This window comes from Ascidiella aspersa, chromosome 2, assembly GCF_963924565.1.
Source record: "Ascidiella aspersa chromosome 2, kaAscAspe10.2, whole genome shotgun sequence".
Classification (NCBI taxonomy): domain Eukaryota; kingdom Metazoa; phylum Chordata; class Ascidiacea; order Phlebobranchia; family Ascidiidae; genus Ascidiella; species Ascidiella aspersa.
Genome location: NC_139448.1, coordinates 7517436 through 7532227, shown reverse-complemented (window position 1 = coordinate 7532227; position 14792 = coordinate 7517436). Strand labels below are relative to the sequence as shown.

Below are 14792 nucleotides of genomic sequence, written 5' to 3'. Positions count from 1 at the left end.
TCCCTAACATTCACTTTATTTCGTACTGTAGCATTAGCAAACTATCACAACTGCCACAAGTTATCACAAACCTTTTGTACATCACGATTGAAACTATGACCAAAAGAACTACAATTCCAGCAAATACTGCTCCAAGTATAGTTGGTAAATTCTCATAGCCAGCTTGATTGGCCTCGGTTTGAGCAACATCGATGACTGAAAACGAGATACACTTAAGTTTGCCTAAAGTTTTTCGTGCTTCTAAAAAAGTGGAATCGAGTAAGAGGCGTGATTACAATATGCCAGTCATTACAATAATGAGAGTTTTTTAAGCTGCGGGGATGTGCCTATGGTTTTTGTGTATAAAACTGTGGTCTTTTATCTGATTTCGTAAACTTGGACGTACCAGTAGTAATATCGATTGTTGTGAACGGAAGTTCCGTTGTGAGTGCCTTGCTGGTGACCGCTGTGGTGCTAGGTTCCTGCGTTGTTGATGGAGTGGCGATAGTAGTGGGTTCTATACAGATAAGGATATGGTTTTTGATTACTACAGCTTAGTATTTATCGGCCTGATTTTACCCATACCAATGTGTTTCTGACAAATGTATTGCTCCTTGTTGTCGCATCGTATATCATTCCAATCATAGCGTTTCTCTTTCCTCATGTCAACACAGTCTTCGTTGCCACCATAATTATTCGGTTCACCATTGTGCCATTGTGAAAATGTAAGTTTTGATCCATACAACCACTGGAAGGTTTCATTGGAAATTCGCTTCAAGGCGATAAAAAAGTCTCCTGGTTGTTGTAAACATAACAATGAACGTGGAAAAGGTAAAGAAGCCAGGATTTGGAAATTATTAAATTAAAGAAACTCGACTCGTTTACATTTCCTGCAAGTTATATTCACTTACGTATAACTTTAAAGTTTATTCAATAGTCGGTTTTTGTTTGTTACCTTAATGTTACAAACATTTTGTATACCTGTACCATATATGCGCTTCTAGACTTATAAATGCAGTAAATCTGGTAACTTTTTAATTTTGGTTGCCCAGGAAATTTCCATTTAGGAACGAGTCTACTTTGTTTATATAAGCAAAATTGATAAACAACTGCATGGTTACCTGTAATATTTTGCAATTTGTCGACCAAAAACTCATGTATTGCAGAAGAGTTCACTTTGGCCAGTTCGCCACCTGATGTTTGACATGCTTTGGATGCATCGGAGAAATTCTTTAAATCAGAACTGTGAATGTAATACTCATAACTACCTAACCTATACCCGACTTCGCTAGCGCTTACACCAGTCAAACAACAGATCACCAGAAGCACCACACTGTACATTGTTTCTCAGATATATTCCTGCCAATCACAAAACAAACAAAATTTAAAAATGCTGATGCCAGGGCAGCGGAGTCGGTTAAAAGTAACCCGACTCCGACTCTCGAGTCCGACTCCGTTCAAAACACTAAACCCGAGTCCGACTCCCGAGTCCGACTCCGGTCAAATGTGCAATTTCGTCGAGTCCCGAGTCCGGCCTTACTCTACAGCCTGCATTTTTCCAATTTACGTAACTAAATTAACATGGATATTCAGATATCCACTTATAGGGGTGTTGTATAATTCATTCACTCACAATACATGGTTGGAAAATATTCCACCATATGCCAATCCTCTTTACAAATTCTGGTTGGCAGCCATGTCAGTTTTAAAATTTGGTACTGCGCATGTGCATGTCGGACTCGGGACTCTGGTAGTTTTACCTGGTCTTACCCGAGTCCCGAGTCCCGAGTCCCGAGTCCCGGGTCTGGCTGACGCAGAGCGTAATCTTCATAACCGAACTGATGTACATAAACTATTTCAACTATAAAATGTCTAGAATCTATATTTTACATTATTATATTTTTGTACCTTCATTAAACTACATCCTTAGTACAAGCTATTGAATTAGCCTAAGTTTAAATGTGTTGATATGCAGTCATAATGACAGTTGAAATCTCAATGCAATAAAATCCGTCACAACATTCATTTTTACAATACCTTATTTAGGCCTTTGGATTTTCTGAAATGAACAAATTATTTTATGAACAACTTCAAATATAACGCTCATTACTTCTCGCCGAAAGCTTCTTAAACTGTTGAATGTTAATTGCCATGGAATCTCAACCAAAATAATGCGCCTCATAATCCAGTAGAACTGGCAAATTAACTGATACATCTAACTTTCAGTTTAGGAAGATTCACATGACTAAAGCGAGCGGATGTACAACAATAAGCAGAAGTGATAGGCGTGGGTCTAACTTCAAACAATAGCTAATGTTAGTGATGGATTTTGTCATGGTGCTAAAAAGTCGCATAGGCGCATCATTTCCTCGTAAGCAAGTCAAGCGTTATATTTTAATAAGATAGGCGCAACGAGATAAAAAGCATTAATACGGACGTGGATAAAGTATTAGCAATGAATGCTCTTTAAGTGGCAATGATTAGCGTAAGGCAGATAAGGAACACGAAAATACAAAAACAAACAAATTGTTAAATGCTCTGTATTATTTCGGATGTTATATTGATTTTGTTCTGCCGCGAGGAATACACAATTACACACTTCGTTCCATTTGTAAAGGAAATAATTCAATGCATCCATTAAATTTGTTATGTAAGAAACATTCACGAAAAGATCGTTAAGTGACATCTTCGTTTGAATTGCAAACTCTTTTTCCTACGCGTTCCAGGCATGATTTGCTTCCACCTGTGTTATTTTAGCCTCGTGTAGCCTTTGCACTGCGTAGTTCTAACTGTATTATTTTGCGTGGGCATTCTCTGGCGAAAAACTGATAACAGTAGGCTCGGTATGCTGTTCGACTAATTTCATTGACGTGAAAACAAGCTTTAACCCTCTATCCTCTACCTTTTCAAATTTATACCCGTCCTAAAAGTATTGCTTAATGGTGATGTATCATCACTCACCATTTTCTTCACTTTTGTTTCCTTGTACGTCTGCCTACTGCGGTTTGTACACAAAGGCTTTCATGTGGTAGCCGGTTTGAGCGGGGTGTTGGGCAATTGTGGCAAGTGTAATAATGCTTACCGCGTTTCTACTACATTCGCATTTGCTTCTAAAACCTGATTAAATAGTATTATCACACTCAGTAAATGTCGACGAAGTAGCAGACAAGTTTAAGTATAATTTGTTTAGATAACTTTGAAATTGAAACAGAAACATTTATGCATTTTTATTTTAAATACCAGTGTATTACGTTCCAGCAAAATTCGGTGAAAAATAAGATGGATATAACGCACAATAACAGGTTGACATTTGTACACAATTAATGCATTTTTTATTGTCACCATTAGTGAGTGTTTTAATAGAAACAAAAGCACATCTTAATACGATAAAATTCTTTAGTGATTTTACAATTAGACTCTTCAGAGAAGTAAATTAACAATTAAAAAAAATTAATCCATAAATGAGCGTTTGATTAGCGGGAATATGAAACTTTGCTTGAGAAACGCAATTGACATATTCAACGGAATCTGTATAATACACATCGTTCGCCAACGCTATACAACCTTTTACAGTGTAATAGATATTCCCTAGCACACACGATAATAATTAATTTAACTGTGGTGATTACCACTCATGTGTGCTATGTAAATTGCCAATTATTCAAGCTATATAAGCTTGTGCCTTTTTATTCTTACGCCTTTTGAATTCTACTCTTCGAGCGAACAATACAAGAATACAACAGAGTTATTGGTGGCCAGTACTAAACTCGAAGTGGATACTACCAACTGAACGAGTTCTACGCAGTTTGGTATCGAAGATATTCTTTTCAACGACGAAGAAAGTTGCAAAGCTGATGCCAGAACAACTACCAGAGCAGCAAGGACGCCATGATGAGCAGCAAAGACGCCATGATGAACAAATGAAGCGGATCCAATGGCGGTGATTCTAAAAGGCCATGTTTCCTAAATGCCTAAAGGCGCCGTGTAATATTTTTTGCTTTTTCTATTTGTTCACACCCACAGGCTACCGCTGTGTAAACTCGGCGCTTTACAAAATGCAGCATTTGTCAAATTATTTATTGTTGCAACCGTTTGCTGTTTGCGAAGATATACAAACACTTGCAATATTATTGGTTAGTGAGGAACAACTATTTAACTTTTAAAACAAGATAAACGCAATGCTATAGCTGTTTTTCGATTTGTACATTTCTACACGGTTTTAAGTTTGTGGTTGTAATCTTTTGAGTTAGCGTTTTTAATCTTTTTTGTTTGCAATGTAATAAGTTTAGCCATCTTAAACCAAATGAACGCTATCAAACATTGAAATAAATCATTAAATGAATGCTGTTTTAAGAGATTTGCAAAACAGAAGTGAAGTCGAGAGGCGTGGGTTCGAATTGCTCGTTGGTCTGAGCTATTTTTCCGTGGAGTAACAATCGTAATACTGATGCATTCTATATAGAATGTAAACAATGATACATTCATGTAAATAAACAATGAACAATGATACATTCTATAGATTGGAATGTAAGCATTGCAAACATTCGTAAACAGATGAAGTTAATTACAAAACAATAGTGCAAAAGAAAAATCAGTTCCAAAATTATTAAGTAATAAATATGTTTGGTTATGTAGTTAGTTTGTTTTTCAGTAGGGCTGTAAATCCTTTGCATATATATAGCTCTTTTTGGCTGATTTTAAGGTTCTTGTAGTGTCATACTTTTACCGTGCTAATCTGACCTTTTTCACGAATAAATGTTAGCTATTAATCCCAAGAAACGTGCTTAGCTATTAATCTAAAAAAATGTGGTTAGTAATTAATCAACACTCATCCTTAAGTATTATAGTTGTCATTCGTTAGACAATAGTGTTGCGTCTTCCTACCCGTGATAACTTTGAATAGCGTATACTAACAAATAATGCAGACAACATTCACAACCAACGTTTTTATTCATATCAGTAAGGATTTCTCGGAATGCGTTTAAAGTCCCATGATGATCAACTGGCCTTTGTTAACCACTGGGGACCGCAAGAGTTAACAAAATAATTTATACTTTATACGCAAATTACACATTGAATTACACAAAGTATTAAAAATACTTTTTTTTACAAATTGATAACAAGCAGAATCTTTAAACTTCAGGCCGTGGTGCTGAAATCCTAACGAAAAATAGTACAACACTGTTCTACTAGGCAAGACATAATGCTTTCTATATTTTTGTTCAATCACAGTTAAATCAAATGATTGCTCTATTCATCATTGGTAAAAACAAACATTTTGAATATTTATTCTCTTTCAATTTTTGTTTAAAATAAACTCTATGCCCATGAATCTCGTGTTCCCTCAAACGTTATGCTCGTTGATTGAAATTTAACACATTGTTGCCTTCAAATTTGCAAGATTTATGCCGATACAGGAAGCAATTTGAAAGGGCGCCTAATAAAGCAGTGCACATATAACAAACAAAAATATACGTTCAGAAAAGTCGTATATGGTTCGCTACCAAGAACTGCTCCGACAAATATTATAGCTCAGATAAATTAATAAAACACAATATTTAGGACTCTTAACTATAAAAATATCCGTTGAGTCGGTGAAGGCGTGTTAAATTTATACTTGGTTAAGTGTCAAACTATTTGTATAGAGCGATTAAAGCTTTAATGAAAGTATATGGGAGTAAGAAACAGTCATACAAATATAGCCTATTAAAACCAAAGGAATGTTATGTTCTTGGCGTAAAACTATAAAGGTGTAACATAAGGTTGTACATGTAATGGAATAGGACTATAAGTGGTGTATGTGCATGGTGATGTGATTTGTGATTTTTGCAATCGATATGACTTTTGCAATAGGACAAACAGAAAGCACGTTTTGATATTTTATCTAAAATTGTCATTGTTCAGTGTGTGGTAGCAAGCTATACAAATAGCATACATCGCATTAGTTAGTGGTCATCCCTTTAAACAACTTCCACTGCAGTCACCATATACTAGCGTCTTTTGTTAACTACAGCATACATATCATTTGTTGATTCCGGGGATTCGTTCATCTCATCTGTTTGTGGCGAAACAGCTTTGACTTTCCTTGAGGGTCCTAGTCCAACAACAAAAATTTTGAAACATTTAACAGCAAAATTGAACGAAAAAATTAAATAAATTAGTACTTGTTTTCCCCAAACGAGTAACGATTTATATTGCATATTATTTCTACTATACATATGGGCCGGTCGACTCAATTGTATTGGTGCGGTGCTTATATGCGTCAATTTGTTGGGTGTAATAAGTATACACCTCACTTTAACATAAAGTTGGGTAAAATCCTGCGGTAGATCGCATATCATGGCTTAAATTCCTGTATTAATCAGGTATGGTTTGGTACCGATAACACAGTACCCGATGGATAAGGATACTACCATTAGGAATCGTCTGCGAGACTGAATTGACCCTGATCTGATAGTGTTTGACATCCATAACTGAGACCCTTTAACTTTATGTTTTGTGAATTATCGTTCGCGATTTTTTTTCATTGCAAGAACGCAGTACGAAAATTAAGCCACTTTATAAGTATGAATCATGGTTTTCGAAAACTCATGCAGTTGTAACTGTTCGTAAACGCCTTATGTGGCCTGTTTAAAGCGTGAAACGACTTAAATCTTACCTTTTCCAATCGCCGTGTACATGTCTTCAGGCGACGGCGGGTCCATCTTTGGTGAATTGGGAGTTTCCTGTGCAACACTGTAGATATCCGCATTGGGTAAGTGACTGGGTCCACTGGGTGATTCGGGACTTTTAAGCTCGTTCATCGAAGCGTAAGCATCCTCTACGTCAATATTCTCTTCGTTTGTTCCTGTGAACAAAGACCGTGCATGACATGCAACTGACCGGTTGAACGAGATAAAACTTGCGAAAACACATATTCCATTATAGTAAGTCATATATTAATACAACCGACGTTGTTAGATTATTTTATTAGGTATATACTTTGAGCGATATAACATATCAACATCTGTTTGTGGTTCTTGCTTACAGAGTAGTCAGACTGAAAATATTATGGAACCATCAATAGCACATTTTTCATCCCAAAATTTGCAGTAAGAGAAGTATAAAAAAATTCCCTCGAAAGTTTGTTTTACACTTTTATGCTAGGTTGTCCGAATAAGAACTCTATAATGGATGCAAAGTTGCATTTTATTTATTGACAAAGCGGTAACACTTCTTTATCACACACTCTTCATATGTGTCCATAAAGATAAAATGCGAATTCCAATCGCCCATTACTGGAAACCCTACCTGTCTTAATTGCTTCGTAGGTCACAGGTTGCTTGGAGCCCGACTGAACATTCGCAATGGAGCTGTACTCATCATCCAACCTTGCATCACAAGCAATGGAGGCTTCATCACTGTTCTGCGTGGCTAAGCTACGAGAGATTGGCGGCGAAAGCGAAGCAGCACCTCGGTTCAGGTGAGAATATTCGTCTTCTGACTCATTAGGCTTGTTAACGCCCCTGGCTTCTCCCATTGTAGAATATTCACCTTCCGGTTTTCGTTCACCGATATCAACGTTGGCGTAAGCAGGATTGCCGTCTACAGAAAAATACATATTCGGCCGTCGATATAAAAAGACCAGCTTTGTAAACAAGTCATTTGAAATCAATTAAAGTCAAAGTCATTCGTGAAATAACTGAAGTCGAAGTCTAGTCTTCACGAATAAAAATAACAGGAAAAGTCCCACTCTAAGTTATAGGCTACCCAAGTCAAGTTATAAAAAAGTCAACTTCAAGGAAAGTCCTTGTCGTAAAAATAATTACTTTAAATTTAAAAACAGGTAAGATCGTCCAAATATGAGAAATAACTAAATTAAACAAAAGCATTAACGCAACAAATGGGAAGCAAATTGTTTAGGTGCGAAAATTTAGATAAATAACCTTATTTTGTTGAAAACACTTGATTTTAACCCAAATCATTTGTTCAAAAGATGTAAGTCCAGTCAAGTCATTTTCGGCCAAAGGACTTAAGTCAATCAAGTCATTACAACACCAAAAACACACATTTGGACTTCTATAGAAAAATACACTTTCGGTCGTCTACATAAAAATACACATTTTAGTCGTCTACATAAACATACACATTGAAGGTGTTTGCCTTGCTATCACTTTTTTCAAGTGATGCTTATAATTTTTACACTCACTATAATTCAGCTGTATAAGTGTAATATGATTTCTTTGGAAAAAAAAAATTATCTAGCAAATTTAGAATATGAATGGACTGTGGTGGTGACAGTCAGGTTGAAAGTGCCGTTTATGGAACTTTTACGATCTGTCAGAAAATTCAATTCCATAATTTCCTTGTAGCATGCAAATAAGTCGGTTGTGTTTTCACAATTGATCGAATTGGACCGAAACCGAAAAACGCGACATTGATTTCGAAAGGGGGGTAAGAAATATAGCAAGCCATGCTTAATATTTACTTAACTTATTCAATGCCATGTTGGTACATGGTAAGTATGTCTGATACTGGATAATTTATTCCCGTATCCTATGTTTTGGAAAAAAGTTTCGCAATTCGATACGATACCAGTGACGTATTTGCCATGGTTACAAAAGCAAAATTGATGAAACCAAAACGTTCAGATAATTTTGTGAATGTTATATAGTCAAAATAGCGTTACGAAGGTTATTACCACCGATCGTTTACCTATTATGTTTTGATAAGTTTACTATTTAAGGAAATATTGCTATTTTGGATTACAAATCATGACTGAAATGACAATGTTATTTAGTTTGAGATCAGCACCGATAACAATTGGTAGTATCGGCCAAGTACCCATACTGCCACGTGGTATCGGGTATCGTCTCCAAACCGATGTTATCACAATTCCTTATAGACTATAGTGCATTCTATATACGTGCATCTAACGTAGATCTATTATTAGTTGCGTTATTTCATGCAGATTAACTAAACATACACTTAATGCGCGGCAAAATAACGTACCTTGTTGAGCTTGCATCGAAGTAGAAGAAGCATCATTCTTTCCTCGCTTTCTGTAAATGCAAAAAAGCGATTTGTTTGTTTGGTTGGTATTCCCTAACATTCACTTTATTTCGTACTGTAGCATTAGCAAACTATCACAACTGCCACAAGTTATCACAAACATTTTGTAAATCACGATTGAAGCTATGACCAAAAGAACTGCAACTCCAGCAAATACGGCTCCAAGTATAGTTGGTAAATTCTCGTAGCCAGCTTGATTGGCCGCGGTTTGAGCAACATCGCTGACTGAAAACGAGATACACTTAAGTTTGCCTAAAGTTTTTCATGCTTCTAAAAAAGTAGAATCGAGTAAGAGGCGTGATAGGTTATTACAATATGCCAATCATTACAATAATGAGCGTTTTTTAAGCTGCGGGGATGTGCCTATGGTTTTTGCGTTTAAAACTGTGGTATTTTTCCTGTTTTCGTAAACTTGGTCGTACGAGTAGCAATATCGTTTGTTGCAATTGGCGACGGAGCGAACGTGACCGCTGCGGTGCTAGGTTCTTGCGTTGTTGATGGAGTGGCGATAGTAGTGGGTTCTACACAGATAAGGATATGTTTTTTTGATTACTACAGCTTAGTATTTATCAGCTTGATTTTACCCATACCAATGTGTTTCTGACAAATGTATCGCTCCATGTTTTTGCATCGTATATCATTCCAATCATAGCCTTTCTCTTTCCTCATGTCAACACAGTCTTCGTTGCCACCATAATTATTCGGTTCACCATTGTACCATTGTGAAAATGTAGGGTTTGATCCATCCACCCACTGGAAGGTTTCAGGGGAAATTCGCTTCAAGGCGATAAAAAAGTCTCCTGGTTTTTGTAAACCTAATAATGAACGTGGAAAAGGTAAAGAAGCCAGGATTTGGAAATTATTGAATTAAAGAAACTCGACTCGTTTACATTTCCTGCAAGTTATATTCACTTACGTATAACTTTTAAGTTTATTCAATAGTCGTTTTTTGTTTGTTACCTTAATGTTACAAACATTTTGTATACCATATATGCGCTTCTATGCCCATAAATGCAGTAATTCTGGTAACTTTTTAATTTTGGTTGCCCAGGAAATTTCCATTTAGGAACGAGTCTACTTTGTTTATATAAGCAAAATTGATAAACAACTGCATGGTTACCTGTAATATTTTGCAATTTTTCGACCAAAAACACCTGTATTGCAGAAGAGTTCACTTTGGCCAGTTCGCCACCTGATGTTTGACATGCTATGGATGCATCGGAGAAATTCTTTAAATCAGAACTGTGAATGTAATACTCATAACTACCTAACCTATACCCGACTTCACTAGTGCTTACACCAGTCAAACAACATATCACCAGAAGCACCACACTGTACATTGTTTCTCAGATATATTCCTGCCAATCACAAAACAAACAAAATTTTAAAATGTTGACGCCAGGGCTGCGGAGTCGGTTAAAAGTAACCCGAGTCCGACACTCGCGTCCGACTTCGTTCAAAACACCAAACCCGAGTCCGACTCCCGAGTCCGACTCCGGTCAAATGTGCAATTTCGTCGAGTCCCGAGTCCGGCCTTGACTCTAAAGCCTGCATTCTTCCAAGTTACGTAACTAAATTAACATGGATATTCAGCTATCCACCTATAGGGGTGTCGTATAATTTATTCACTCACAATACATGGTTGGAAACTAGTCCACCATATGCTATCCCTGTTAACAAATTCTGGTTGGCAGCCATGTCAGTTTTAAAATTTGGTATTGCACATGCGCATATCGGACTCGGGACTCTGGTAGTTTTACCTGGTCTTACTCGAGTAGTCCCGAGTCCCGAGTCCGACTCCGCAGCCCTGGCTCACGCAGGGCGTAATCTTCATAACCGAACTGATACATAAACTATTTCCACTATAAAATGTCTATAAACTATATTTTACATTATTATATTTTTGAACCTTCACTACATTCTTAGTACAAGCTATAGAATTAGCCTAAGTTTAAATGTGTGTTGATATGCAGTCATAGTGACAGTTGAAATCTCAATGCAATAAAATCCGTCACAACATTCATTTTTATAATACCCTATTTAGGCCTTTGGATTTTCTAAAATGAAGAATTTTTTTATGAACAACTTTAGATATAACGCTCATTAATTCTCGCCGAAAACTTCTTACACTGTTGAATGTTAATTGCCATGGATTCTCAACCAAAATAATGTTCCTCATCAGCCAGTAGAACTGGCAAATTAACTGCGCGATACATCTAACTTTCAGAAAGATTCACATGACTAAAGCGAGCGGATGTACAACAATAAGCCGAAGTGTTAGGAGCGTGGGTTTAAACAATAGCTAATGTTAGTGGTGGATTTTGTCATGGTGCTATAATGTCGCATAGGCGTATCATTTCCTCGTAAGCAAGTCAAGCGTTATATTTTAGTAAAATAGGCGCAACGAGATAAAGAAGCATTAATACGGACGTGGACATAATATAAAGTATTAGAAATGAATGCTCTTTAAAGTGGCAATGATTAGCGTAAGGCAGATAAGGAACACGAAAATACAAAAACAAACAAATTGTTAAATGCTCTGTATTATTTCGGATGTTATAATGATTTTGTTCTTCCGCTAGGTATACACAATTACACACTTCGTTCCATTTGTAAAGGAAATATTTCAAAGCATCCATAAAATTTTTTATGTATGAAACATTCACAAAAAGGATCGTTTATTGACATCTTCGTTTGAATTGCAAACTTTTTATCCTACGCGTTTCAAGCATGATTTGCTTCCAGCTGTTTTATCTTAGCCTCGTGTAGCCTTTTGCCCTGCGTAGTTCTGCCTGTATTATTTTGCGTGGGCATTCTATGGAGAAAAACTGATAACAGTAGGCTCGGTGTGCTGTTCGACTAATTTCATTGACGTGAAAACAAGCTTTAACCCTCTATCCTCTCTCACAATTTTCTTCGCTTTTGTTTCCTTGTACGTCTACCTACTGCGGTTTGTACACAAAGGCTTTCATGTGGTAGTCGGTTTGAGCGGGGTTTCGGGCAATCATGGCAAGTGCAATAATGCGTACCGCGTTTCTACTACTTTCACATTTGTTTCTAAAACCTGATTAAACTGTATTAGAACATTTCAGTGAATGTCGACGAAGTAGCAGACAAGTTTAAGTAAAATTTGTTTAGATAACTTTGAATATGAAACAGGAACATTTATGCATTTTGATTTTAAATACCAGTGTATTACGTTCCAGAAAAATTAAGTGAAAATAAGATGGATATAACGCACAATAACAGGTTGACATTTGTACACAATTAATGCATTTTTTATTGTCACCATTAGTGAGTGTTTTAATAGAAACGAAAACACGTCATAATACGATAAAAAATTCTTTAGTATCAAGTTTTGTATTTTACAATTAGACTCTTCAGAGAAGTAAATCAACAATTTACAAAAATTTGCAATAAATGAGCGTTGGATTAGCCGGAATATGAGACTTTGCGTGAGAAACGCAATTGACATATTCAACGGAATCTGTTTAATACACATCGTTCGCCGACGCTATACAACCTTTTTACTGTGTAATACCCAAATAGCACACGCGATAATAAGCAATTTAAAATATTATCAATTACTTTAACTTAAGCCTTCACTAGCGGCCTTTATTAACCTTAGCATACACATCAATGGTGGGTTCGTCCTTTAAATCTTCTTGTGGCAAAACAGCTTTCCTTTTCCTCGAGGGTCCTGCTCCAAAATATGAATTTAAAAGAAAATATAAGTCCTTTCGGTCTTGCGAAAATATTATGTTATGCTTATAGGATCGGCGACATTATACGCAATGACGAATCTCCTTACCTTAGCTTTTACCCTACAGCTGTGGTTCCAAGGCTCTTTGGCTCGCGGTACACTAAAAATATTCTAAATATTGCGCGATAAACTTTTAAAAAACATCAATGAAGTAATTTTATAACCGCCCTTAACACACGACCAACTGCCTTATTTCAATGTCTTAATATAATTAATTTGTTATGGAAAGTGCTTATTTAAATTAAAAAAGCTTGCATGCATGGCTTTTGTATGCCTATTGGTAAAACAAATAACCTTTTTTTCCAAAATTACAAAAAGTTTCGCGGCACACTTGACAAGGCGCACAGTTTGGAAATCACTGCCCTACAGTTTGGCTATAATCGCCCAATCTATGTTGAATTACTTTTACTCAACAAGTTATCATTATAAAAAATCAAAATAAAATTCCTCTTTAATTTATCGTAATAAATCGCAAAGGTATTTAATAACTCTTTCAATGCGTGGTGTCTGCTATAGTTGTAGACATATGTGAACTTTTAAGGTTGCTCGATTAAACGCCTATACTGTACAATTTATTACTTACCTTTGCCAATAATTGTGTAAACATCTTCAGATGTGTGCGCGTTAACTTTTGGTGGGTCGTTGGTTTCCAGGGCCACGTCGCTGTAGACACCCCGATTGTTTAAGTGGGGTTTGGTAGACAAATCGGGACTTTTTATGTCGTTCAACGAAGCGTAAGCAGCCTCAATGTGAATGTCGCTTTCGTTTGCGTCTGTTAACGTAGAATATTCATGAGTAGACTTATCAACTACACAAGAATGGTGTAATTAATGTTGTCTTAATTTAATCGTGTTTTTTTCTGTTTAATTTGCTTTGCTTTTCACTTTTTGCCTTATTTAGTTTCTTGCCATTACATCTTTAGGTTTTCACTTGCATGTAATCGCTAACTGTTTTATACTTTGTTTTAGAACTGAAGGGTCATTCCTTAGTTTGCAGCGCACATTGTTTTAGGGCACATGAGCAGCCTACATTTAGTTGGGTTGTGAGCTGGTCGGTTGATGGATACAAGCGATGCATAGCGTACGGTACGCGCTAGTCGCATTTGCTTAAGTAAGACAATACAGCATTGGCCTTCTCGCCACGCAGCGAAAGGCCTTTAAAACAGAGACCAAAACGACCGTATGTTTATACAACCTTTATAGTAAGTTAGAGCTCTACAATAAACTGAAATCTTCTTGTTTATTGCTACTGCAATGATTTATTGTAATTAGCCTAAATCGTGCAATACGAGTGCTAGCCGTGGAGATGGACGTAATTGCACATCGCAATAAACATCAATTAGATTAGTAAATAGTATTCCGGTGCAAACTAAATTGACAAACGTTTCGAAAACGTATGACAGTTTATATGTGTTGGGGTTTAATTATATATACACCCTTAAGTATATACCTACATATTAAACTCTATTTACGCAATACCAATATATGTATATAACCTTACATTTATTTCATACTATAGCTATATTTTTGATTTTGTGTCTGAAAGTTTCATTCCCATAATCGCGCAAAAGTGCGTTCCTAACCTGCGTTAATCCCTTTGTAGGCCACAGATTCATTCCCCACCTCTGCAACGGTGCTGTATTCAACGATCGGCGTGTCACCATTAAACGGGGACGTTTTATCGCGAACGATTGGAGTGGGAATCGAAGCAGCAGCTCGGTCGTTAAGGTGAGAATATTCGTCTTCTAAATTATTGATTTCGCGCAGGACGCTGGCTTCTTCCATTGTGGAATATTCGACTTGCGGTTGCACTAATATTATTTGATTCTCACCTTTTTGATGTAATTTGAGAAATTCGTTTTTTGGTTGTATTTCGTCGATATCAGCGTTGACATAACCAGGGTAATTTTCGTCTGTATCAATGTTTATTGAATGTAATAGGATTATAATATGATAATTCAAGTTACGTTAACCCTTATTTATTATTATATAGTTAGATA

The 14792-nt window shown here is 36.4% G+C and overlaps 1 protein-coding gene across 1 annotated transcript; it reads right to left on the bottom strand.

Annotated features, from left to right (window-relative positions):
- Window positions 1–5131: 5131 nt before the first annotated feature.
- LOC146163360 (uncharacterized) lies at window positions 5132–14577 on the bottom strand. The gene is made up of 11 exons (XM_083380462.1): window positions 14376–14577; window positions 13377–13565; window positions 12654–12730; window positions 10151–10259; window positions 9621–9845; window positions 9443–9551; window positions 9132–9251; window positions 8971–9020; window positions 7270–7563; window positions 6638–6826; window positions 5132–6073 (listed from the first exon to the last, which is right to left on the bottom strand). Exons 1-11 carry the CDS (start codon window positions 14575–14577, stop codon window positions 5970–5972), a joined length of 1668 nt encoding a protein of 555 aa, XP_083236588.1. The 3' UTR covers window positions 5132–5969.
- Window positions 14578–14792: the final 215 nt, after the last annotated feature.

Bases quoted from the DNA above. Each gene is read 5' to 3' on its own strand.
- LOC146163360 (XM_083380462.1), bottom strand. From the start codon at position 14,577: ATGGAAGAAGCCAGCGTCCTGCGCGAAATCAATAATTTAGAAGACGAA. The intron at 13,566-14,375 runs GTTAGGAACGCA...CTACGTTAACAG, and splicing joins CTACAAAGGGATTAACGCAG to ACGCAAACGAAAGCGACATT. The intron at 6,074-6,637 runs GTAAGATTTAAG...TTGTTGGACTAG, and splicing joins GTACACGGCGATTGGAAAAG to GACCCTCAAGGAAAGTCAAA.